We start from the raw sequence: 27,422 nt of genomic DNA, 5'->3' as shown, positions 1-27,422 counted from the left end.
CTTAAATACCCAAGGCCCACCACAATGGTGAAAAAAACTGCCCCTACTCTGATGATATAACACAACTGGCCATGCTGTCTAGAAGGTCCTCAGTGAACCCCTGATGACACAAATGTTTTCCACCTTTATTCTACATGGAAAGAATTTGCTCTCTCTAAGTTACAACCATTCCCATAAATGTATTTGCCATTTTATTATCCTGCATTGCTTCTCATGTCAACCATTAACCACTGTGACTACCTCTGTGTTTCCAGATGGACCGTTTATAGTGCTATTGGTCAAAAGACATTCTGCAGCTAGTGAACTTTTCCTGCTTTGTTGACTTTTTCCCAGTGGGAAAAAAAAGGATGGAAGAAGTTGGTAGGAAAACAAAAGGAAGATAAGAACTTCTGTGTTCTGTGCACATACACACCCCCATAACATTCTGCAAATGAGGCAGAGTAATTGCATAACAAAAGCCTTGTGGTGTGTATCCTTTGTCAGACAGGAAGGGCGTAAATGTTCAAAATAAAGTCAAACACAGATCCCAAACCTATTGATCTTAACAGTCTTTGAATTTTACTGTATGCTGGCAAGGGTTCTGGTCCTACCTGTAGACTACATTCATTGTAAGAGCTTTTAATGAAAGCCTGTGTACATGTGCTTTAAACCATGTCTTTTCAACCTACTAGTAATTCCAGAGAAAGCTGGTCATTGAACTGGAAAAAAGATTTTGAATCTTGGTATGTTCTGAGATGACCAGTGAAAGATCAACAGAATTTGGACACAATAGAATTTCAAATAAGAAGAACTTCGAGCTATCTTGTAAATAATATTGGCCAGAGTTGTACAATTTGAACCCTATCAGCTGCTTGTTGTTCCTAAAAGCTACAGATGTGGTCTCAGGGTGGACAGAGTCAGCTGTTGTGGCCCATGTTTTAGCCTATGGGCTTGGGGAAAGAGGACTTAAAGAGTCAAAATGGTTGTTGTAAACCATTTTGTCACTGGATATTGGTGGCCTGATCTAAGGGCTATACATTCAGGGGACGGGAAACTATACATGGCACATGGTTTTAGCTTTTCTATTCTCTGTACAAGAGATCAGGGTAGCCAAGAAAGCATTTATTAAAACAGTATGAAAGACATTCTTATACTGCCAGTAGCTAATTCACATACCCATGTCTGCTACTTGAAGACCTTGGCTTCTCTGGACAGATGCATGTGTGAGAGGGGCACTTGAGGGAAAGCACATGATCTCATAAGGCTGCAGGTGGGTGCCTATTAGTCTATGACTCTGAGAATATGTGGAAACCTCCTCAATATTCCTCAGCATAAGAACTTCTCATGCAGTGGACTAAATTTTCATGGGGATTTACATCATTTGCACAATGATATTGTCATGCAAGGAGCATACATTGTTGTAATGATATACTTCTGTATTTAGTGGATATTTGTGAATAATGGATTTCCCCTAATTAGTCCATTGCAATGAGGTTTCATTATAATGTGTGCTCAGATGAAGAATATGGATCTGAAAATATTAATTACATTTATATACTACCAGGTTATAATAGTGAATAATGGATTTCCCCTAATTAGTCCATTGCAATGAGGTTTCATTATAATGTGTGCTCAGATGAAGAATATGGATCTGAAAATATTATTAATTACATTTATATACTACCAGGTTATAATAATGAGAAGCAGTCTATTTAACAACTATTTAGAATAACACAGTGAAAAAAGCAAGAACACAAACAATATGTTAAAAATATAACTTTAATACAAAGCTTGTTAATGATGGAGAGAAGAAAACAAAATCTGAACAGCAGCCTTTCATGCCACCTTCATGCAGGGTGAAAATATGGGTTTTCAACAGGCGCCATTCCAGAGTGTAGGGAAGCTGATCCACCAAGAAGCCAAATATGGCAATTCTTCAGTTCTCAGCCCTTGCATGGACACAATTTTGTTGCTTTGCTGGAAATAAATAAAAGTGTTTTGCCACTGCCTACTTCTGGGATAGCTTCCCAGCCTTGATTACAGATCTGGGATTTCCTAGACACCCATCCTAGTACTAACCAACAAACTTAAGTTTTATTTATTTATTTTATTTATTAATCAAATTTATCACTGCCCATCTCCCAAAAGGGACTCTGGGTGGTTTACAATAAAACATAAATAAAACTATAAAACTATAGAATGCTATAATACATAATACAATAAATATAATAAAAACCTCGATGGCTGAAAGTTCTTTATGATTTGCAGGCGGAGCTGGGTCCTTCTAAGAAACTAACCATCCCCAAGAATGGCTACTCTCGCTCCCGCCCCAGGCGTAATTACAGAACCAGGTCTTTAGCTGTTTCCTAAAGTCCAGGAGGGAGGGAGCCAATCTCACTTCCAGGGGAAGGATATTCCAAAGGGCAGGGGCTGTTGCAGAGAAGGCCCACCTCCTGGACCCCACCAGATGGAATTCTCTTGCAGATGGGGTCCATAGCATGCCCACTCTGCACGATCAGGTGGGACAGGTTGATGTGATGGGGAGGAGACGGTCCCTTAGGTAACCTGGACCTGTGCCATGTAGGGCTTTAAAGGTGATAACCAACACCTTGGACCCAGAAGCAAACTGGCAACCAATGCAGCTCATGGAGCAAAGGAGTGACGTGTGCTGATCTTGGGAAACCAGCTTTTGCACCAGCTGTAGCTTCTGGATATTCTTCAAGGGTAGCCCCATGTAAAGCGCATTGCATTAGTCTATATGGGAGATAACCAGGGCATGAGTGACCGTTCAAAGGGCCTCTCGCTCCAGGAATGGGAGTAACTGGTGCAAAACATGAAGTTGCACAAAGGCCCTCCTAGCCACTGCTGCCACCTGCTCTTCGAGCAGGAGCTGTGAGTCCAGGAGGACCTCCAAGTTATGCAGCGGGTCTGTCTGGGGCAGTGCAACCCCATCCAGAACTAAAGATGACAATTTCCCAGAAATCGAGGAGCCATTAATCCACAGCCACTCCGTCTTCCCCGGGTTCAGCCGCAACCTGTTGTCCCCCATCCAGGCCCCCACAGCCCCCAGGAACTCGGAAAGGGTGGCCACAGCATCACTTACTTCACCCGGGATGGAGATGTATAATTGGGTATCATCTGCATATTGATGATACCTCACCCCGTAGTGATGGATGATCTCACCCAGTGATTTCATGTAGATATTAAAAAGAAGCGGAGAGAGTACCGAACCCTGCGGCACCCCACAAAGGAGGGGCTGCAGGCCGGATCTCTCGCTCCCTATCAACACCGACTGGGACTGACCCTGGAGGAAGGAGGTGAACCAGCGCAGAACCATGACACCCACCCCCAATTCCCTAAGTCGGTCCAGAAGGATACCATGGTCGATGGTATCGAAAGCCGCTGAGAGGTCAAAGAGAGCAAGGATGGATGCACTGCCTCCATCCCACTCCTGCCAGAGGTCATCCATAAGTGCGACCAATGCCATTTCCATCCCATAACCGGGCCTGAAACCTGACTGAAAGGGGTCTAGATAATCCGTTTCATCCAGAATCCTCTGGAGCTGCAAAGCCACCACTTTCTCAACCACCTTCCCTTAAAAGGGGAGGTGGAAGACTGGGTGAAAATTGTCCAGTATAGTAGGGTCCAGCGATGGTTTCTTGAGGAGGGAGCACACCAGCACTTCCTTAAAGGCTGCTGGGAACACCCCCTCTCTCAAGGATGTGTTTACCATCGCCTGGACCCAGCCACATGTCACCTCCCGTGCTGCTTTCACCAGCCAGGAGGGGCATGGGTCTAATTGGCACATTGTAGCATTTATAATCCAAAGGATCCTGTCCACTTCCTTGGGTTCAACAGGATCGAACTGGTCCCAGATAACCTGGTAAGTACGTTCCCTGGGTAACTCCTCTGACTCTATCTCACGCTTGGAGTCCAACTCAGTCCAGATCCGAGCGATTTTATCTTGCAGGTGCCCTGAAAATTCCTCCGCACGGCCCTGTAGATGGAAGTCTGACTCCCCTTTCCCTAAAAGGGATCGGGTAATCTTAAACAGGGCCGCCGGGCAGCATTCTGCGGATGCAATAAGAGCGGAGAAGTACTGGCGCTTCGCCACTCTTACCGCCACAAGGTAGGCCTTAATCGCGGCTCTAGCTTGTGTTCGGTTGGGTTCGACTTTTGTCTTCCTCCAGCAGCGCTCTAGGCATCTCTTAACCCTCTTCAGAACCCTCAGCTCCTCCATAAACCGTAAACCCAATTAGCCCCCAATCCTGGACTCCTAAGATCACTGGTTAAGGATAGGGACCCTTCCATTCATTCACACAACCACACTACAAGTTTTGTTGTGGTGGTGGTTTTTAGATCAGCCAAGTTTGGCTAAGCGCAGAAAAAATGTTTGGTGGAAGAGGAAAAATGGCTGAACAGCCCAATAAGGGTGACACTATATGGCTATAGAATGCTATATTGCAATGTGTGTGCATGTCTCGGTGTGTAAAAGAAAGTAAATGGTATGTAGCTGATTAGCTGGCACCCTCATCAGGAGACACATTTCATTGTAGACTCATCATGTATGTTGCAATATATTAATTAAGAACCCCAGAGGTCCTGGTTTAAAACCAAGATGAAAAGTGTAACCCCATGGAATCATACCTTCTTCCTCTCCATAACTTTATCCTTCACATTGTGACAAAATAGGTTGATATGGCCATGTTTCTTGTTCTACGGTCTGTTTGTGATGGAACAGTAAAATATCCACTGCAGTGACACAAAATAAAGTGAAGAAATTATAGTGAAGAAAGGAGGAAAGTATTTGACACAGGACTGCCCTTTTTTAAATAGCAGACTCATGTTCTTTTTAACTTCAATTTTTCCAGGAACTGCAATAAAGTAGATAAAGTATTTGGTAAAACAGGTTCAAATCCTTAAATTCGTAAGGATGGCCCTGAAAAACTCAGTATGGGCTGGTCTTAACTTCTCCTCTTTGGATTATTGTAAAGTATGCGATCAAGTTACTGATCAATATGAACAATGGTTGTTTCCAAGTTTTGATAGGGTGGTCCTTGTAGTTGCCTTTGCTGCTTGGAGAAAGTGTAGCCACCAACCCTCCTGCATTTTGGGGAGGAGGAAGAAGAAGTTGCTGGTAATTGTAAGAAAATGCTATGATTTCCCTGTCACTGCTGTTTTCATCTGGGTACTAAGAGGAGAGAGTGGAGGTGGCTTGTAGAATAAAAGAGGAATCAATTCAGAGCCACAGTTTTTATGGAGTGTCAGGCCCACTGGGACTGTTGGCACTAGTATGCCGAGGGTTTACCCCAATATGACCCTAGGTCTAAAGGATTAAACTTGACGCTGATAGAGCAAATAGCACAGATGTGTATTCTGCAGGTCATCAGGTTTATTGTTCAGTACAAAGTGGAGCTCTGAAGTCCAGAGATCAATGGATCAATAGCTTTGAATTCAACCTGCTCACAGGAAGCTTGAAGCGTAGATCCAATAGGGACATTCAGGCTGTATTACTTTCCCATCAGATATCTGCTGAAAGACACAAAGATCATCTATATGAAAAGACACAATAGAAGAGGGTCTGGTGCAAAATGGGCGTCTTCTGACTTGGACGACAACTTTTTCCCATCTGGCTCCTACTGTTTGGAACTCTCTCCCCCTTGGATTATGGCTGGATCTCTGATCTCTTGATGTTTAAAAACACCCTTTGAACAGGACTTTCAAGCCCTTTATGGAGCTGGAAGAAATGTCTTTATCATTATTCAATATAGATTTTTATCATGGTGGACCTGTATAAGAAAACGTCTTGATTATTTTACTGCCATTTTAATTTACCTGTATGCACTTACTTATAAGTGCACATTAAATAACATTTCTATATATTTTTATAAATGCAGATGTTTTCTGTACTTAAAAAAAAGAGGTAAAACTAGGATAGGAATTCCTTGGGCTAGACCTCCCCTTTAACCAAAAATCTGCAGAAATTACTGTGACTAAGTCCCGTTACAATCAATAGAGTTTCACATATCCTTTCAAGGGATGACTAGTGGGTCAGGCTTTCAACACATCTGTGCAATGAATGGCATACAGAGAACCTCAATATTGGTTGTGATAGGGTGCTGAAGCTCACTTTCAGGGTTTTGAAGTTTCTTCAAAACTTGTATGCATGGACATTGGTTGCAAGTTCCTGTCAGTCCATGGACAGCTGGGGAAGAGTTTGCCCCAGTGCACCACCCATGCCTTCTATGAATATATGAAGAAAGGCCTGATGAAGGCTTTAGGTGGTATAACTCTATGCGATTCTATATTCTCTTTGCACCTGCTTTCCTACTGATCACTAAGGTCACTAGGAATAGAGACAGTAAGCAAGGGACTCCCTCTCTTTTTCTCTGCCCCTCCTTTCCCTTGACTGGAAGACTAGGCTGTCCTGCAGTGGGCTGTGAGAATCACCTTGGGAGGCAGGAGGAAGAGCCACAGCCTAGACAATGGTCTGATAGGAGACACCTGAGCCCAAAAGAGGGATGGGGGTGGAGAAAGTGTCTCAGAAGGGACCCTCCCTAGTTCTCTGGAAAGTAAATGCAGGGACAGGGTGAAGGGCTTTCAGACTTGCAAGATTCTGTTACTGTAACCTTACAATAAAGGTAGTGTTAGTACTCATGGTTTTGGTTTCCTGCCAGGACAACCCCAAAGGGCTGACACTCTCCTACAACCTGTTTTGTACAAAAGATGTAGCTCCTTCTCCTTCTAACATAAAGAGAAGGAGCTCAGAAATTCAGCCTTTCTTTCATAGTATGTAGTTCCTCAATCAACTTCCCTTTGTCCCTTTGGACTTTAAGCATCTTTCTCTAGATACATTTAATGGGCTTGTTCTACTCACACTAGTATGCTGACTAGTAAATGGACTGGAGGGTTCCAACCAGGATTTCCTCAACATTTTTCTTCTACATTCCAGTAGGTCTAGAGGTCTAATATGCAAATATTCACAAACATGAATTGCATATTGTTTCTTCCTGCCAGGGATATTGAGACTTACGTGACTGAATCTTTCAACTGAGAGCCATGAGTCTATGTTCAAGTTCAAAGTCTTTCCTCCTTATATCACATTTCTCCTCCCTCAAGGTTGTTTCATCTTCATGGGACCCTAAAAGCATATTTAATTCCTACAAAAACCCAAGCCTAGAACCTTGCAAAATAAAAGGCAGCTTGAAAGGGCAGCTGTAGCTTCAAACAATTAAGTACCACCCCTATCTAATTTTCCCTGAAAAATGCCACTTTTGAAATGATTTTCCACAGAAACTGTACTCATTATTTAATTCATAGGTCTGCATGTAACATGAAGATTGGCTCTCTTTGCCTGTATGTTTGCTGGGTTGTGCCCAGAATACCTGATGGAGTTGGATAGGTCTGTAAAACTAAAATTTTCGGTGTGTCTTGCAGACCCCCTCCAAAATTTGCTTCTGAACTGTCAATGTTATGTGACAGAAGGGGGTAAATGTGTTAAATATAATAAATATATTTTATTATATATTTCAACTGGGATTAAATTAAAACTAAATTCAACCTTAGTTTTTGTGTCCTTCTTTGTCTTGATCCCATTCACTTTTTGGAAAGTGTCCCACCCCATAATATGCAGCTAAAAGATCAGATGTGACTCTCATTCCAAACAAGGATATGGAGCCCTGATGCTGGAGAATACTGTATTGCAAGCAAAGCATGTCACAGAGTGGGAGTGGGAAACATGCCATTTCTGATAATCAAGATGCTGACCTTATCACAGTCAACATAAATCCCAAATTGCCACTCAGGAGCAGGAATGAATGAATGAATGAATGAATGAATGAATATATATATATATATATATATATATATATATATATATGGGACGCGGTGGCGCTGCGGGTTAAACTGCTGAGCTGCCAATTGGAAGGTCGGCGGTTCGAAACCGCACGGCGGGGTGAGCTCCCGTTGCTAGTCCCAGCTCCTGCTCACCTAGCAGTTTGAAAACATGCAAATGTGAGTAGATCAATAGGTACCGCTTCAGCGGGAAGGTAACGGCGTTCCGTGTCGTCATGCCGGCCACATGACCCAGAAAATGTCTACGGACGCCGGCTCTAAGGCTTGGAGACGGAGATGAGCACCGCCCCCTGGAGTCGGACACGACTGGACTTTGCGTCAAGGGAAACCTTTACTATATATATATATTTCTGTTTATGGACAAAGGGCACATAATGGAGGAAATTGAGTGCAGTCTAATGCACATCACTATTAATCACCAATATTTGAAGCAATCTTATGCGGTGACCAAAACAGGCCTTGAGCAAGTATAATATGGCCTTCACCCATCAGATGTATTGACACTACAGTTCTCATATTTATCAGCACTTTGCATGAGTCAATAAATAGTATTACCAAAACTTAGTATTACCAACCTGAACTTTTAGGATTAAAACATTGTTATAAGATTAAGTTAGTAATTGCATACTTTGCAGGAGCCCTTTTTTAGGTGGGAGAATATATTGCAGGTCCTATTATGGGGGAGCTAGCACAGTCTAGTGGTTCAGGTGTTGGACTAGGACCAAGGAGAGTCCGGTTAATGTTGACCCTTGGCTACAGATGTTCCCTGGGTGATTTTGGGCCAGTCATTCTCTCTCATCCCAGCCTATCCCACAGGGTTGCTCTTGGGGTGAAAAAAAATGGAGGAGGGAGCATTATGTTTGTTGTCTTGAACTTCTGAAGGAAAGACTAGACACAAATCTAACAAATAAATAATATATAGATACTTGTAATGGTAAGAATAGTTGGACCTGACTAAAAGCCATCGTCTGTCCCATTTGCAAATCATTCCCAATGCATTTTAAATCCCATGTGATTCCCCACTTCATCCTCACCAGTCCCAGATCCCAGCCAGAACTAGTATGGATATAACAGCTCAGAGCAAGCAAGTTCCACCCATCTTTGCTCTCTGTGAGTCAGCCAGTAGCTGAGTTAATGAGAAGACATTCCGTATTCCCTCCTGCTCCAGGAACTTTCACGGTTGTGTAAATTAACAAACAGCTCCTCTTTCTTTCTCCACAAAGGGGGAGCAAAAACGCCTTCTGTTCAGTGAACAGAGCAGGACCCATATCAGGTTGTCTATCTCAGCAAACATCCATGAAAACAGATGACCTTGCTGGAATGCCTGCTTCCCCATTAACTGAAAGGAGATGAAAGCAACAATAACTGGTTTTCAAAGTGGGGAGAGACTAGGGAGGCTGCATCACTTTGAGGACATTGCAGTATGTTATCTCTGGGTTGCTGTCAACCCTCTGCCATTGTTGGGGGCAGGTACAACAGGAGAGGTAGAAAAAATAATTTGGTAGGAGTCAATGTAACTATGAGGGGTGTGTTTTTGGTCAGGCTGAAGACATAAAGCTTCAGTTTTATGTAAGTATATACTTCGTTTAGGGGATGTAAAGGCAGGGCCACAAATAGGGGGGGCAAGTAGGGCATGTGCCCTGGGCACCACACTGGGGAGGCACCAAAATGAGCACTGGTGGGGGCGCCAAAATGGGTGCAGAATCCATGTTTGCCCCAGGTGACAGAGATCCTAGTTGCGGGCCTGTGTAAAAGAAACCACCCAGATCACTGTTGAGATGGGGGGTGGAAAAATGCAATAAATATAAATAAACAAACAAACAAATAAAAAATAGACGTACAGAATGTAGGGAGCTATGCTTGCTTGCTTGCTTGCTTGCTTGCTTGCTTGCTTGCTTCCTTCCTTCCTTCCTTCCTTCCTTCCTTCCTTCCGTCTCCCTGACTTAACCAGCAAACCTTCATAGTTTCATCTCTCCATATGAAGTGGATAAGCTGCTTCCAAAAGCGTTGAATCCAAACTGTCCCAAAGTCTTACATTACAATTGCACCATATTCCTTCTACGTATCCAGAAGCCACAAACCTATTAGTAGTCTTCTACAATTAACAATAGCCAGGTTCCAAGTGTGCTCCAGGACACGGCTTGCCCCCAGATCCAGGTGCAGGATTATTACACTGCCTTGTTCGTTGGTGTTCTCCATGCTCACATGCAGACCAGCTAGACCAGCAGTTCCAGCTCCCATCAACGGCTCTTTGATCTGCATCAGAATCAGGATCAGAAAGAATTTATTTGTCTAACTTCAGAACATGGAACTTACTCCATCTACCTTCAGAATCTCACAATCACTACAGTAGATCTTTATTTATTTATATTTATTCATTTATATTTCAAATTCTGTCACCGTCCATTTCCCTCAAAGAGGGACAATTGCATATTGATTGGCTATTTGGGCTATCTATATTGCATAAATCCACCAATAGTGTTTTCTTCCAAGAAACAATGGTTAAACAACGCACATTTTAGTACAGTATGTGGACCAGGTCAAAAACAATAAGAAGACTTTCTAAATCTATGGGAGAAAATCCATTCTCATTCATTCTACATGGATACTAGCTTTGTTCTAATTACATTTGAACTCTTCTATAGCCCTGTACTCACAGTTGCGATTCCTGCTCAGCTAAGAATAATTGGTAATATTTTCTGACTTGGAATGAATGGTTTTGATTTACTGCTACTTACTGGGGTATGGATTTTATTTAGTGTAATAGTCCTATTACATTTTTGTTTGTTTATAATGTAAATTTCTAGGGCCCATTACTTGTAGTGGCAAAATACAAAATACAATTATTTTTCTGCTCTTATTGTGTCCATAGATAGTCAACCGGTAACCCTTTTCAAAATGACCTGCCCCTGGGAACGAACATCTACAGGGTTGCTGTGAGAAACATTCTAGGCACCTGCCAGCTATAGTCATTCAGATTCACTCCAAGTTGGACTTGAAATGGGCAGCTGCAATTGAATTGACTGAGACACGATCTTGCCCTGTTATCTGGGAAGAATCTGATCCTGTAATTCTTGAGAAAGTCGACAGGATTCTTGGGGCTGTAAATCTGCATATTAGATCCATGCTCCTTCAAGTTAGTTAAGGTGTCCCAGGAGGTCACATGTGGTTGGATCCAAGTGATGGTGAATTCATTCTTGTTGGATAGGGTGGTTCCATCAGCCCTGGAGGAGGCGGTGGTATGCCCCCTCTTCAAGAAGTCATAAGCAAACCACAAAATGTACATCATATTATGGCTTAGTACAATGTGTGAAGCACCTATTTGAGTCCTCCCTTGTGTGGGGGCTTCCAGTGTGCTAGTAAGTTGCTCTTGTTCCTCATCACTTATTTGTCAACTCTTAATTTCCAGCCTCTGCCTTCTGATCCCAACTTCCTTGTGTTCAAGTAACCAGGTTTTCCATTCTATATTAAAGGTCTCTAATCCACACATTAATAGCTAAAGCCATAAGTGCCAGTTTTTGGGACAGATCTTACTCTAGGCCTTAGAGTACCAATTCTTACACGTGATGTTGGTTAAGTGCACATGTAGTCTTTTTGTTTCAGAATACAGGATGGGCTGACTCAACATAAGGAAGTTCTGTAGAGCCAACACAGTAGAGCCAAGAGAGTCATTTAAATATATGCTAAGTTATTGAATGACTTCTAACCTGGTATGAAAGGTGACTTGGGTATTTCACAGGCTTCTCCCTTGTAATATGGGGTGCAAGCGCATTCACACTTTCCTTCCAGCAGCATCACCGTCCCACCATTTAGACAAGGCTGGCATTTGCATACGCTGTATTCAGCCACATAATCCTCTATAGCTCTGTCCAGATTTTCTTTCTTTATTCGGGAGTCTGGGATTTTCAGTGGTATAAGTTCAGAAATTGGGAGTATCTGCAGAAATATTTAACCACATGTATGTGTGCATTTTTCGGTTTAAATAATTGCTTACCATTATTATGCAGTTCTGTGCACGAAGAAAACACAGAATACAGTACTTAAACACAGGCCTGCAACTAGGGTCTCTGTCACCCGGGGCAAACATGGATTCCACACCCATTTTGGCACACACACCCCCAGTGCTCATTTTGGCGCCCCCCCAATGCTCATTTTGGGGCCTCCCCACTGCGGTGCCCAGGGCACATGCCCCGCTTGCCCCCGCTTAGTTGCTGCCCTGCTTAAACATGAGAACAACCATACTCTGCTACAATTATACTCACCTCTCCTAAGTAAATACTCTGATTCTTTAAAATGCAGACTTTAGTTATACCATTAGTTTACAACAGCTCCATCATTAATGGAAGTTGCTATAAAGGGACAACCTGTATATCAAGTTCCCACTAATTCTTTCATGGTATTAGAGATTTCCATGAGGGGGCTTTAGAAGTGGGCCTTAAGAAAGTACATTACCATCTCAAATCAGAGAACCTTTGTCTAAAAACACTGTACTTCAACACATAACTTGTTAGGGTGGAGTTTTGTCTATTGGATGCAGATCATGAAGATAGGATGGGCTGGGACTATTAAATCAAATTCTAATGCAAATGATATCTATGCAGATCTGCTGCTGCCTGTAGATGTAAAGGTTGCTGGAAAAACTAAAATAGGGGTCCAGAGATTTCAAAAGCCTTGCATGAGGCCCCCAGTGAAAGGTTGCCACAAAATTGTGATTTTAAAAGGAATGGAATGGGATAATTACTACATATATATGGAAAACGATCATGTTAAACTGTATTTGATTAATTTTACTCTAAATTAAAATCAAATGTTGTTTTTGCCTTAACTCCACATATTTCTTTCTCCAGGCCCTGCCTAATGTTTTGCAATGCACCCCAAAGAAAGGCTGAACATGGCCCACAGACTTAAAAGGTTGCATGTTTGTGAACTAGAAGGTCTCAAATTGAAAGAACTGCTTTGTTATTCAGGCAGAGAGGAGAGGAGAGGAGAGGAGAGGAGAGGAGAGGGGGTTCACTAGGAAACCCCAGGATTTTAGACCAGAATGTAAAGTCAAAAAATATCTTGGAAGAAGGCTATGGCAAAGCATTCCCAGAAAAAACTCATGGAAATATTCATTTCACCACCAGGAGTCAAACTTCATTTGAGGGAGACTTTAGCTTTACTTGTCCATAATCTTTGACTTGGAAAAGTTTGCAACTTTTAAAATATTTCCTCAAGAAAGAGGAAAACTCCACTTCTGATGGGAATGGTGGACTGAACGGCTGTGCCTGCTGGTTCAGCAGGTGGAGCGGACAATGCAGCAACTTTTGGGGGGCTCAGGAAGGCTTTCCTGAAGCCCAGAAATGTTCTCTGGATTAAGGAGAATACTGGGAATTATCCCATTTATCCTCCGAAATGGCAGCTTGTAGCCAGAAGATTGTGTTTTGCTTTTGATTGGTAAGAGTACCTGGGAGGTGGGGGACGTCACCATTTCCAAGCCACACTGTAGCCTTAAAAAGACACTAAGTCTGCCCACCCCATTTCTAAATCACCAATTTGTGTGTGTGTGTGTGTGTTTTAAGTATATGTACCCCAAGACAGGCTTTTCACAGTAAGGAGAAGCTGGTCCTCTTGGTGCTTAATGTTATTTTTGGGATTACTTTTTTTTTTTTTTTAAGTTTTGGATTTTGTTTTCCTTCCAAAGGAAATTTCAAAGATTGAATAAATAATTGTCTTGAACAAGGTGTCTCCCACCTTGAACTAGACAGACTATATCATGGATAACCCTGCTCCTTCTCACTTCATCAACTGGAAGAGAAAAAAATAGGAGGTGAAAAAACAGGAAGAGTTGCCTTACCAGAACAATTATAGTAGACAGAAATGTATACAATAGTGGTAGGAAGGGAATAATTAAATATGTTTTATCTTTTGGAGGGGAGAAAGATATTTAGCAGGTCTATACTTTTTTTTCTTTATTTTAATATAAGGAGGAGGAATAACTGTACTTAGTTATTTTTATTATGTGTTAAAGGGGAAAGTTTTATAGAAATAATGTGGTGTTTTGGTTTAATATAGAGTAAGAGATTTATTATGGAAACTTGGTATATCCTTGCTGTTAAAAGTTGGAAGCCACATCTTCTTGTAAATTTAAAATGTTTTTCTTTTTTTGTGTTTCTGTACTTTTTTAGTTTTTTCTTCTTTGTTTTTATTGTAGTTTTTATTCTTTCTTTGAAACTTAATACAATTTACTATAAAAAAGAAAGAGGAAAACCCTTTCCTTTGTAGGTTCACATTTATTGCAAACTTCTCCAACTTATTGATAGATAGAAGAAAACCATCTTACCTCTTGTCTGATCACTGTGGGAGCTTGAGGTAACGTAGCAGCCCATTCGGCATACTGTTCTACATCAACTAACTTGACATTTGATGAAAGCATTTCATTCAACTTTGTTAAAGTAGCTGTTGTCCCACCTTCAACGAGAGAGACTATATCATGGATAACCCCTCTGCTTCTCACTTCATCAACTGGAAGAGAAAAAAATAGGAGGTGAAAAAACAGGAAGAGTTGCCTTACCAGAACAATTTTCTTGTGGAATGAGGATGATGATGGTGATGGTGGTGGTGGTGGTGGTGATGATGATGATGATAGGACCAAGTGAACATACATTTGATTTTCTTTTTTCACCTTCACTTGGAAGAAAGGAAAATGATGATGTTGATTATGGTTGGGAATGGATTACCTGGGAGTTTCTGTCAACTATATTTGCCCAGATTGAGGACATTCAATCTTTATATAGCTTTATATCAGCTTGGTGGCAGCAGATTTGCTGGGAGCATATTCCAGGTGGCACAGCATTCTCTATTCCATCTTACACACCAGTGACCGGGAGAACCAGTGAATTGTTCAGGAAGTCCTGGCTTGAATTCCATGGTTCCTAAATGAACAGGCAATCTTTTGGAATAAGCATCTTGCTTGATCACCATTTAATTATTTCATGGCCTTGAGACATACAGGTACTGTACTTCTGGAGATGCTTTCAATATCCTTTTTTCCATCAATGCCTGCAAGCCAGCCTTACTATTAATCCATGGAGAGGCAATATAATATATTTCAACTTTCATGTAAGTCCATTCACACAAATATATGACACAAAGCTACACATTATCACTATATCATGGCATTATATAGTGGTTAGCATGCTAATGAAATATACTGGCATTAATATAAGGATGTATTGTTCATTACTTAATATGGTTATATAGTACATGGTTGACTTGTTTTAACAACACATCTTGGTTCTTATATCAGGGACACATGTGCCAGTTTAAACGCAAACTTGGGCATCAAAATGTCAGAAGAAGGTAGGGGCTGATGTACTTACCATTTTTAAACTTATTGTTTTTACACTGTTTAGCTTTAATCTCTGCCTTGGCATCTACGATATCTACGGTGGCAGCAACACCTAAATTAAAACCGAGGCATTCATTTACATCTACTGCAGTGAGCCCTGAAAATGGAGTCAATTAAAAAATGATTAGAAGTGGGAAAGTAAATAGCATATTTCCAATGCTTTTGAACATTTTTTACATCTTTCAAAATGTAAAAGGGGGGAGAATAGGGGGGAGAATAGGGGGAATCCATTGCTTGCCTCTGAAGTCAAGAAAGCAACAACAAAATTAACAGCAGCTCATATAAACATCATAACATGCAATTGGTATCCTGAGCCAATCCAAGTTAATATTTTTTAAGAACCCAGTTTTAAAGAAAACAGGGTTATGGTCAGAAACCAGTTGTTCTGATTTCCAGCTATCCCATTATTCCAAAGTTTACCCTTGTGTATTGTCATGAGTAAGGATGGTGAGCAGGGGGCTCCCTTCCAGACTGTTAAGCGCATGCATAGCACTGAGGAATTGGTGAGCCATTCCAAGAGGCACAGATTGGGACCACCTTAACCTGCGGGGTTTATATGGCTGGGTTTTCCCACGTTTGTTCAGTTTGTTAGGATTACTGTTGTGTATTATCAATAAAACATTATAGACCAGTTCCCTGTCTCAGAGTGTTTCCTGGGAGTCAGGACATGTATAAGAGAGGACTTTCATTCTGTCCTTACCGTGCTCTGACAGAGTATGGTTATCCAACACATACATTAGTTCATATTTTCCTCCAATGGTTCCCCTCTGTGAATAATGAGTTCCATATGCTTCCAAACATTTAAAATACTCTCCCTTCTCATAGGTACTGGGCAAAAGCTTTAGATCTTCCAGGAATGTTTCACTCAAGCGCAAATTGCGCCTTCGCATTTGGAAAGTTCCCAGCTGTATATTAGATTTTACGTGTAAATAGATGAGATCCTATAAGCAGAAAACAGTAATATATAAGTCATTCTACCCACAGGTAGAGAGAGAGGTCATGGTATTCTTTCACATTGTCCTCCGATTACTATAAGCTTGCTTATATGGGCAGTTCTCAGGTTATGCAAGGAATCCCTAGGCAATTCTTGCCCATATCAGACAGCATATGGTGTGCATGTGCAAACATGGAAGCTGACATTCTTGCACCTCTTTATGTAAAGTCAGATTTAGGTACATTAGGGACTGCCTGTTTTTCAAATTTAATTTAGTTTAATAGTCGTGTTTTCAGCAAAGGATTCTGGGCATCCTCTCTTTTCTATACCACTCTATAGCTGGTATTTAAGGCACCTACAGTATTTTAAATCCAAACCACAAAGAAATTATGAATCATTATAGGTATGTGCACATTAGGATGTGGAAATTTTATAGAAATAATGTCCTGATTTGCAAATGAATTTCCTAACTTTTAGTCATTTCAGGTGGTTATTCTAATTTGCGTAGTACCCATAAACTAGCCAAACAGGTTGGATTCTCACATCATGCTAAGACACAGAAAACTTAAACAAGGTTTACACTAAGCAAGCTTAGATTGTGCAAATAACCCAGTTCATCATGAATGCAGCCAATGGCTCAGTGTTCCTTATGGCATGTGAATATTGGTTCCCCTGGAATACTGCATATTTACCTCTGATTTTTTTTTTAACAGCTTACCATTCCTTTGGTCTTCTTCAAGAATGCACTCAAGTTGGATGATTTGCCAGCGTTGAAGCCTCCCTCAAGAGCAATTTCTACATCGGACTCAGTAGGTTTCAGTTTAACAGATAAGTTCACATCGAAAGACTGTATTTTGCTACTGAACATTTCTCTCATTGTTGATGCTTGGTCACTGTAGAATTCATTTGAAAAGTGTTTGTCTCCTCTTGTCTTGAAAGGCAGAAAATATACAGTTAAATGGATGGCTAACAGATAGGTAATGATGGACAACATAGAATGTGATGACACATTGTGGTAACCCGTGGCGTGCTTAGTTCAGACAAGACACTAAGCCATAAATTAGTAAACTAGATTTTGACTTGGCACTACTGGCAAGTCCATCCAGGGTGTGGGATGCTTCTGTCTTTATAAATCACTCCAGTTAGTTTCCTTCTTAGTGTAAGTGATCAACTAATCCTGTATCTTCTGGGAAAATGAAGGATTCCTCTATAACAGACCATAGGGAGGGGAGGAGACTATGTCCAGTGGTGGATCTATAGCCACTGAACTTTCAGCAGAGATGCCAGGAGCTGTTGGGATGGACATACCTCCTTCCACATCCCTGGAATATCTTTTTGATGAGCACTTTCACATCATCTACACTGCCATCCTAATCCCCAAGTTAGGGGAGCTTCAGATTGTCCTGTGCAGCTTGAACTATATGGCTGGGGCCATCAAAATCACCTGAACTTGTGAGGGTTGAAAAGTGTGTGGTGAACTGGGCTATCTACTCAGTCTCACAAAGAGATGTTCAGGCCAGTGTGAGGGTACTTTTCCTTCAGACTTCTGACTGAATAGTAAGAAATAAAAGATGGAAGGGGAATAGTTATCCCTCATATATGTATGAAGTGAATGTCTGAAGAGGGATAAAATTATGCATTTTTTGTTAATGAACTAAACTCCTTGCTTATAAATTAAAACATATATACACAGAATGCTAAAGGTATCTTTCCAGCATAGAAAGTGTTTTTTAATCTCTATAGTGTTAACCGGCATAACTCATGCCTTTCAGCCATACAGGGGTTATAGCTGGTGAGAAATTCTGTGTGTTGCAGTCCCAGTGCATATGGCAGACACTATACTGGGAAGACTGAATTAGCCAACATGGATAGGGAGGTCTTGTTATCCATCTGACTCTTTTCCCCTTGAAACTAGACAGCCCTGTGTTTTGTTTTTGTCTGTTTGTTTTGCTGCAACAAAAGGACCTGATTGATCTTGGCTAATCTCAAAAAGCTAAGCAGGGACAGAACCAAGTGTTATCTGGATGGGAGAACCAGAAAGTCCAAGAGTGTAGACTAGATAATGTAGTTAAAAGAAAAATCCTGAAAGAAGGCAATGGCAAAACATTTAAGTATTGTTGTGAATAACATGAAATTTTAGGATTTGAGGCTGATGTGGACTTTACCTTTTGATATAAAACAAAATTCTGCTTTACACAAAGAAGCTTACGTCATAACTGAGGAAAGCAACATTCCATGGCTTGCGATAATAAGTGGCCGTGTTCCCATCACGGACCCGATCACAGATGCCATTGAAAAACTCATTGTGAAATGGGCTTTGAGCCGGTTTCATTCCCAGCACGTTCAGACTTCAAGGAGAGGAAGGAAGGAAGGAAGGAATATTATTAATAAACAACCATCTCATTATACTATTAAATGCCATATATTATCAGAAATAACAAGCAGGAACAACAAAAACAAATAAGTAATATACGTATAAGTAATAAAGAGTATTATGATGCCTTAAATATTAATATATTTGTTGTCTGGTAGAATTTATTTAAAAAATCATTTAACTCAATTTTGAGGCTGCCTGACTCCTTAATGACTCTGGGTGGCTTACAAATAATAAAAAAGAAAAAATATATAAAACAATCATAGTTGGCCAGTAAAGACTAGTAAAAAGCATAACTTATGAGAACTCCACAATCACCTTTTCCCATGGCCTGGGAGAACAACTAGGTTTTAAATTATTTTCTGAGTGTCATTACAGTGGGAGCTGTACAGATGTCTGGGGGGATGTCATTCCAGAGGGCAGGTGCCACAACAGGGAAGGCATGCTTCCTAGAACCCACACGATCACACAGTTTCAAGGATCACCATCCACATTATCAGATGCACATGGCTTTACATCTTATACTATATACATCTGTTAACAGGCTACACTGGATTCATCTGAAGCCTCTTTCTAAAGCACGACAGGCTTATTTGGAATAGATTTTCATTCAGCTAGAGAAGAGCAGTGAATCTGGTCCACTTTGTATTTAGACATCTGTGAAGATCCGGGCTTGATTTATTTGTACTAAGCTGGCATGCTGCTGCCAGGGCAGCTGTACAAAACAGAAGGAAAAAAAAACTGGCTTTGCTAACATCCATAAAATGCCAAGGTTAGGAGATAGAAAATTCTATTCAGTGATGAGCAAGTCTGTTCCTTGTAGAAGCAAGTAAAAATGATGAAAAATGATGAAAATCTCACATCTTCATGAAACATGGGATCAGAAAGCAGAATTCCTTAGCAGCAAGGGATTGATAAAAGGTCTGTAGCACTACACACAATTTGATTTTTATTTTATGTTCAGACTTCTTTAAAAAATTGCTCACGTCATAGAAATGCGTTATCCATGACCTGAAAAATTAGTGATGCTGATCTCAGCTTCTTTCTACCATGGAAGTGTCTCTGCTCAGCAGAAGATACATGACAGTCCAAAGCAAAATCAAAGAACACGCAGAATGCAAAACTCATCAGTGTGCCCCAGTACTTTCCATATTATAAACACTATTTTTGTTCCTTTGGGAATGGCCAGAGAGGGGGGAGAGTGGGGAGGGCTTGTTAGTTCTCTATACACATTTTAAAATGTGGATAAAATATTGTTAGACAAGACCCACACATCAAAGACTTAATCCTTACTAAAATGTTTTTGGACTGGTGTCCATGTTTGGAATTTTTAGTTAAACTTATGCAAGTTTATTTGCATTATGCCAGAAAAGCCAGGATTCGAGATGAATGAAAAGTGAGTTGCGACCAGCAGGACTGTCTGCTGACAGTCTGGTCAATCAAGGTGATCAAGGTGATTTGCATTATGTATCACATGATTTCAGACTGACTCTGGGCAACTCACAGTATAAAAACAGATAAAAATACATAATTTACTTAGAAAAAGTAGAAAAGATAGCAGTAGATAGAGCATCTACTGTCACAAAATGGCTGTGTGTGTGTGTGTTTCAATAAAAAGTCAGATAGGACTGGGAGCCTGGTAGAACCAAGAAACATCTGCAGAACCTTCACATTCTTGGAAGCCATTTTGAGGACTCCAGCCTCATCAGGTAGCACAACATGCAATTTGTCTTCTTCTCATGAACGTTTTCTAGAACTCACCCTTGGCCAGCTGTTCTTCCAAGTTCTGATACCTCCATGTCACGATCCCCACAGGGTGGGCGTTTGGTTTCCCCACAAGCATCTTCATCCGAGAAGTCACCACAGTCATTTTCTGTGTTACACAGCAACCTATTCTTTAGACAATATCCTTAGTGTAGAAGAAAAAATGAAACATTTATAATCGTAAGAACTGGATATGTAGAATACCTTTATAAATCAACACTGCCTTCCCTGATTTGGTGCCCTTTGGATGTATTCGACTTCAACTCCCCAAATTCCCAGCCTAAATAAAACAAACTGTCATTTATATCAGAATGCCTGATTGATTTACAGTGTTAATTTCCCATGGGGAAAAATAGTACACTACTTGTTTGAATGATATAATATCCTTTTGTATATCACCACACTGTTAAAAAAAATGACTGAGGTTTTTTGATTTGCATTTCATAAATTAACTTAACCTTTTCTTCCTGAACCTGTATGTAATGTGAAGTATTAAAAAAAGGTTTCATTTGGTGAAATACAACAATCATTATCATCTAATAATAATAATAATAATAAAATGAAAATAATACATGATGGTGTTTAAAGTATACTAAAAATGAACAAAATATTCTTCAGTATTTTTTTTAATGGGAAAACATAATACTTTGGTATTTAATATTTCTCTGAATATTGCAGTGTGGTTCTCCCATCAAAACCTGCCTTACAAAAATGCATGTATAAAGAAAACCTTCTTGCACAAGTGGTATTAGCAAATTGAACATCCACCACCACACTGTACTATGGAAGTTTCCTGAGAGTAAAGATGCAATGGGAGAAAGCTGCTTTTCTTGCAGCTTAAAAAGCAGACAAAAACACATCAGCCAGTGTGCCATTTCCTCCATCTGGAGGGTGATCCTGAAGCCACTCCTTGCAATAGAAGCCCATTTTCCTAGAGTTTTAAATCATAGGGATGTGGTGGAGCCTCTGAATCATCACCTTGTCGTCAGCCCATTGCACGTACAGTACCACTTTTGCCTGGCAGTGATGGCAGATAGCGAAACGGTGTCCAAGTCTCCACACCTACCATTTTCACATTCAAACTCTCCTTCCTCACAGTGACCTCCCTCTTCCGGACATGGGCTTTCTGGCTCACAGTGGCCTCTATCGCTCAGAGGTGCAGTGCATGGTTTTCCCCCGAACTGTCCAAACTTCCGGATACCCCTTGAGCGGTACTTTGTGGGAGATATTAAAAACAAAATTAAAAGAGGCTCTGCTGTGGAGGGGACCAACAGTTGGGGAAGATGATATACAAGGGGAAAGGAATGCAAAGTTGTTGCGTTACTCCAAAGTGGAAAGAATGGGGAATTCATTGTTCACAGCTATACAGGAGGACAGACTATCACTCCACCACTGGATGATCACCTACAACGGTGTTTCTCAACCTCAGCAACTTTAAGATGTGTGGACTTCAACTCTCAGAATCCCCCAGCCAGCCATGCTCAATAGCTATTGAGGCTATCGTAGCTGTGGACACCTAGACTGTGAAAAGGATTGAAATGGGTGGTTTCTTACCATCCATTCAAATTTAACAGTCACTGGTTTGGGATGGGCAGCTATATAAATTGAATAGATAGATAGATAGATAGATAGATAGATAGATAGATAGATAGATAGATTCTATGATTAGCGGACAACTAGTGATTCAAAACAAGAAATCTCTTCCTTTCCTTTCCTTTCCTTTCCTTCCCTTTCCCTACCTGAAGCTAATGCCCACCAATAAGCCTACACTTCACAAACAGATTTTCTTTATGAAGCCCCTTGAGGCAAATGAAAGGTAAATTATGGACACACTACTTACTCTTTCTTTTGAGCATGAACTACATGGTCCCCAATCACTCCAGGTAGTCAGCAAACAGTCAATGGGCTCCGGAGCGTTAGGCTCTCGTGTCACCCTTAGAATGAAATAGTCTTAAAGTAAATTGAAATGTTTCTGGTTTAACACTTTGTAAGTTCCTGTTTGTATGTATGATGTTTGCATGTACATATTGCAAGGGAATGTACAGTATGACCTTGTTTGCCTGGCCATTTAGTAGTGATGCATGCCATCCTGCTGCCTGACAATACTTGATCTGGACCATGCCATTTCAAGATGCACGTGGGAGCTGCCTATTGGAAGATGAACCTGAAAACTTCACAACCATAGGAAAAAGGGCGGTGAGTCCAAGTGATTTGCAGGTTTTATGTGCAAGCTTCTTTGCTTGTCTTAAAAACAGAATTCAAGCATGAAAGATGCTACCTGATATTATACAGCACAAAGAAACTTTCTTACATGATTTGATGGGTTTGTACATTCACATTTTTAACAGAATTCTCAGGAACTTTCTCTGTACCACTGATGTAGGAAAAAACAATAATGACCCAAGATCAGAGCATATATGTGCATATATGTGTTTGCATGTGGCTGCTAAATAGTTGCCTTTGTCTTATATTTCCTATCAGCAGACCATGGAAGGAGGCAGTGTTTCACTCAACTTCTTCCGTGCTGTTCCTATACCGGCCAGCTATCCTTGAAATAGACCTCGGCAGTGAGATTAGGTTGGCCTCATCCATCAAGCCTTTAGGCGGTTTTAGAAGGTCAACACTTAGCAACAAAGGCTTACCAAGTATTGAGCATTTGAACTCACTGTGTTCCAGTTTGTACATTTGCTAATTTTATATGCATTTCAGGCAAGTTAGAGATGCCACTTGAAAGAGCTAGATTGTTGTTGTTTTTTACAATTCAGATTTTTTTTTTTTTGCAACAAAGTTTGTGGACAAATAACAATTACACTTGTCAGGACTGGCAGAGACAATTTTGGGGACGGTGGGAAAGAACAAGCAGATTATATAAAGTAGGTCCATCCTTTCTAAAGAGTGTCAGAGTCTGACCAATTTGTGTTTCATGAATACTTATAATGTAACAATATTTGCTTCAGCAAAGGTTCGTTACCTTGTCATGGTGCTGGAGCTTGAGCACCTCAATGATGCCATGAGCTAAACCGTGAAGGGCCACCCAAGACGGGAAGGTCATGACAGAGAGGTCAGACTAAATGCGATCCCTGGGGAAGGTAATGGCAACCCACCCCAGTATGCTTGCCGTGAAAACTAAATGGATCAGTACAACCAGAGATATGTCGGTATACCATCGGAAGATGAGACCCCCAGGTTGGAAGATGATCAAAATGCTACTGGGGAGGAACAGAAGATGAGTTCAACTAGCCCCAGACATGATGACGCAGCTAGCTCAAAGCCGAAAGGACGGCTAGCAGCTGACGGTGCTGGTGGTGAATGGCGAATCCAATGTTCTAAGGATCAACACACCATTGGAACCTGGAATGTAAGATCTATGAGCCAGGGCAAATTGGATGTGGTTATTGGTGAGATGTCAAGATTAAAGATAGACATTTTGGGCGTCAGTGAACTGAAATGGACTGGAATGGGCCACTTCACATCAAATGACCACCAGATCTACTACTGTGGACAAGAGGACCACAGAAGAAATGGAGTAGCCTTCATAATTAATAGTAAAGTGGCTAAAGCAGTGCTTGGATACAATCCAAAAAATGACAGAATGATCTCAATTTGAATTCAGGGCAAGCCATCTAACATCACAGTGATCCAAATATACGCCCCAACTACAAATGCTGAAGAAGCTGAGAGCAGTTCTATGAGGATCTGCAGCACCTACTGGACAACATGCCTAAAAGAGATGTTATTTTCATCACAGGAGACTGGAATGCTAAGGTGGGCAGTGAAATGACACCTGGAATTACAGGTAAGTATGGCCTGGGAGAACACAATGAAGCAGGACATAGGCTGATAGAATTTTGCCAAGACAATTCACTCTGCATAACAAACACTCTCTTCCAACAACCTAAGAGACAGCTTTATACATGGACTTCACCAGATGGACAACACCGAAATCAGATTGACTACATCCTTTGCAGCCAAAGGTGGCGGACATCTGTACAGTTGGTAAAAACAAGGCCTGGAGCTGACTGTAGTTCAGATCACGAACTTCTTCTTGCACAATTTAGGATCAGACTAAAGAAATTAGGGAAGACCCACAGATCAACTAGATATGAGCTCACTAATATTCCTAAGGAAGATGCAGTGGAGGTGAAGAATCGATTTAAGGGACTGGACTTAGTAGATAGGGTCCCGGAAGAACTCTGGACAGAAGTTCACAGCATTGTTCAGGAGGCAGCAACAAAATACATCCCAAAGAAAGAGAAAACCAAGAAGGCAAACTGGCTGTCTGCTGAGACACTAGAAGTAGCCTAAGAAAGAAGGAAAGCAAAAGCCAACAGTGATAGGGGGAGATATGCCCAATTAAATGCAAAATTCCAGAGGTTAGCCAGAAGAGATAAGGAATTATTTTTAAACAAGCAATGCGCGGAAGTGGAAGAAGACAATAGAATAGGAAGGACAAGAGACCTCTTCCAGAAAATTAGAAATTAGATGCTGACTGCAGTCAGGAAATCAGAAGACACTTAATCCTTGGGAGAAGAGCAATGAGAAATCTCGATAAAATAGTTAAGAGCAGAGACATCACACTGACAACAAAGGCCCGCATAATTAAAGCAATGGTGTTCCCCATAGTAACATATGGCTGCAAGAGCTGGACCATAAGGAAGGCTGAGCGAAGGAAGATCGATGCTTTTGAACTGTGGTGTTGGAGGAAAATTCTGAGAGTGCCTTGGACTGCAAGAAGATCAAACCAGTCCATCCTCCAGGAAATAAAGCCAGACTGCTCACTTGAGGGAATGATATTAAAGGCAAAACTGAAATACTTTGGCCACATAATGAGAAGACAGGACACCCTGGAGAAGATGCTGATGCTAGGGAGAGTGGAAGGGAAAAGGAAGAGGGACCGACCAAGGGCAAGGTGGATGGATGATATTCTAGAGGTAACGGACTCGTCCCTGGGGGAGCTGGGGGTGTTGATGACCGACAGGAAGCTCTGGTGTGGGCTGGTCCATGAAGTCACGAAGAGTCGGAAGCGACTAAACAAATAAACAATAACAACAAACAATATTTGATTTTTGGTTTGAAATTCCAGTATTCAAAAGATGGTCCTGACGAACATAAATTTTAGCAATCTAGAACTAATGAAATAATGCACATTTGACAGCTTGATTTTACATACTTTATATTTTATGCATGGAAATACATTCTATTATTTTCAATAGGACTGACATATTGTTCAGAATTAATGAAAGCATCTGGATTGCTAATATTACTTAGAGTTAATAAAAGCATCTGGAAAATTGCAGGAAGCAGGTAGTTCTCTTACCTTTTACCTTCCAGAAATTAAAAATAGAGTACTGGGAAATTTGGAGATCACCCACGAAGGCTACCAAATGTTATCTCTATCCCATATATGAACTTACCTTGCTTTCCCTGCTGGGAGAAAACTATTTGCTCCTAAAATGCAGAGAACTCCTATAAGAAGCAAAGAAGTAGACATGGTGGTAGGTCTACTAAAAAAAAATAAGACCCAGATTCAAGCCTTTATTCTGTTCATGTTTGTTACATATTAGCAGGACAATAAATAAAAAGTGGTGCCAGAGGATGATCAAATCTAGTCCTGACTTCCAAGAAGTGCCCTGGAGTTCATTGACAATACTCAATTTGGCAAGTCTGTTTGTACAAATAGAGGAGAAGTCCAGATGGAAAACCCAGGCCTTTGAACTTGAATTCAGCAAGCCGTGAGCAGTGATACCTCATTATTTCCACTGCAGAATAAAGTATGGCAGCAATGGGGTTGGGGAGTGACATTTTAGTGCCAGAGGCAGTATTGATCAATATACAGGAACTGACTGAAATAAGACATGCAATTAAGGACAGCATCCTATATGGTAGTGGGTATTGCTCATGGCACATTAAATTCTACTCTTCAGCATATCACTGCTTCTTATCAGCCATCTGAGTGGACAGTCTCTGTCCAATAATAGGGCTGATCCTATTAGTTAAAAAGTGGAAGAGCAAGCTAGATTACATTTAGTGCAACCAATTCATATGAAAGGGTATGGCTGGAATGAGGTCTTCAAATTGCATCAACCAGGAAACCGCAGATCACTACTGAGAAGACCATAATACACCGATAAGCAATGCCATAGAACTCCTAAACCCTCCTCTCAAAATGGGCTCTCAATCCACCTACTCTCAGCTCTCCACTGAGACTCAGTGGAGACTCACTCTTCAAAGTCTCTTATAATGTTCAAGGGACTCTGTTCTGTCTACTAGCAGGACTGGTCCTACCATTAGGAAGACTGTTCATTTATCAGAGTTTCTTCTGTAATCTGCAGCCATGTGGGAGGTAAAGCACATTCTGAGTTCCTATGGCCGAAAAGAACATGTGGTAGGCAGGAACTGTGATCTAAGCTATTGCGTAGGTAATAGACTGAGATGATAGAATGGGCTTTCCCTTTCAGACCATAAATGGGAGAAATTTTTTTCCCCAAAAAATATTTTCCACATTTTTAAAGAAACCCCACTGCAAAAGAAAAAGGTGGCAGGGGGGAATGTTGTAAGCAAGTAAATGTGTCTGTTTCCAGGGACTTTTTTTTAAAACTCGGGACAACATTTGCAAATATTTCTCATTTTTGTCCTATTCCTGATTCCAAAATGGTGCAGCCCATTCCATTAACTAATGCAATATTTCAAGATTTCATAGTTAAATAATGTGATACAATAGTAATTAGTAGACAGCTTCTGCATAGTTCAAGACTTAATAAGAACAGGGTTTTTTCCATAAAGTGAGTGGCTGTAGTATTTTGTGAGAGCTGAAATTTTAGTTTCATGTAAAGTTTGATGAAAATATTGGAAGCTAAGCCCTTACTATTTGCAATTAAGTCACACTATTTACTTAAGAGATTATCCTATGGAGAGGGCAAGTTTCATTCTTTAGCAAGCTATGTTTGATAAAAGAAATTAAATATTTGCTAGTAGTTTCTTTTTATATTTGCGCTTGCATCTTCAGCTGCCCAGTTCAGGATGAATCAACCCTCTAGCCACCCAGAGTCGTTGTGTACAAGATGGGTGGCAGAGAAATTTGATAAATAAACCAATTTTCTATCGTGTTGAGAAAGAGAAGGTCCCCT

General features: G+C 40.9%; 1 protein-coding gene across 2 annotated transcripts; it reads right to left on the bottom strand.

Moving 5' to 3' along the window:
* Window positions 1-5,351: 5,351 nt before the first annotated feature.
* On the bottom strand, window positions 5,352-25,815 carry C9 (complement C9). 2 transcript variants are annotated; one of them, XM_063295720.1, is made up of 12 exons: window positions 25,710-25,815; window positions 22,136-22,229; window positions 21,362-21,509; window positions 20,293-20,440; window positions 18,367-18,505; window positions 16,876-17,088; window positions 15,924-16,164; window positions 15,195-15,320; window positions 14,156-14,337; window positions 11,541-11,769; window positions 9,915-10,089; window positions 5,352-5,511 (listed from the first exon to the last, which is right to left on the bottom strand). In XM_063295720.1, the coding sequence occupies exons 1-11, from the start codon at window positions 25,784-25,786 to the stop codon at window positions 9,935-9,937; spliced, it is 1,752 nt and encodes a 583-aa protein (XP_063151790.1). In that variant the 5' UTR covers window positions 25,787-25,815; the 3' UTR covers window positions 5,352-5,511; window positions 9,915-9,934. The 2 variants fall into 2 exon arrangements, with proteins under 2 accessions (XP_063151790.1, XP_063151789.1); XM_063295719.1 differs by having other exon boundaries at window positions 5,352-5,508.
* Between the last annotated feature and the right edge of the window lie 1,607 nt (window positions 25,816-27,422).

The sequence above is a fragment of the Candoia aspera genome, chromosome 2 (genome assembly GCF_035149785.1).
Source record: "Candoia aspera isolate rCanAsp1 chromosome 2, rCanAsp1.hap2, whole genome shotgun sequence".
In the NCBI taxonomy this organism is placed as follows: Eukaryota; Metazoa; Chordata; class Lepidosauria; order Squamata; family Boidae; genus Candoia; species Candoia aspera.
Note: the sequence above shows the minus strand (reverse complement) of the source record. Positions and strands in the feature narration are given on the sequence as shown.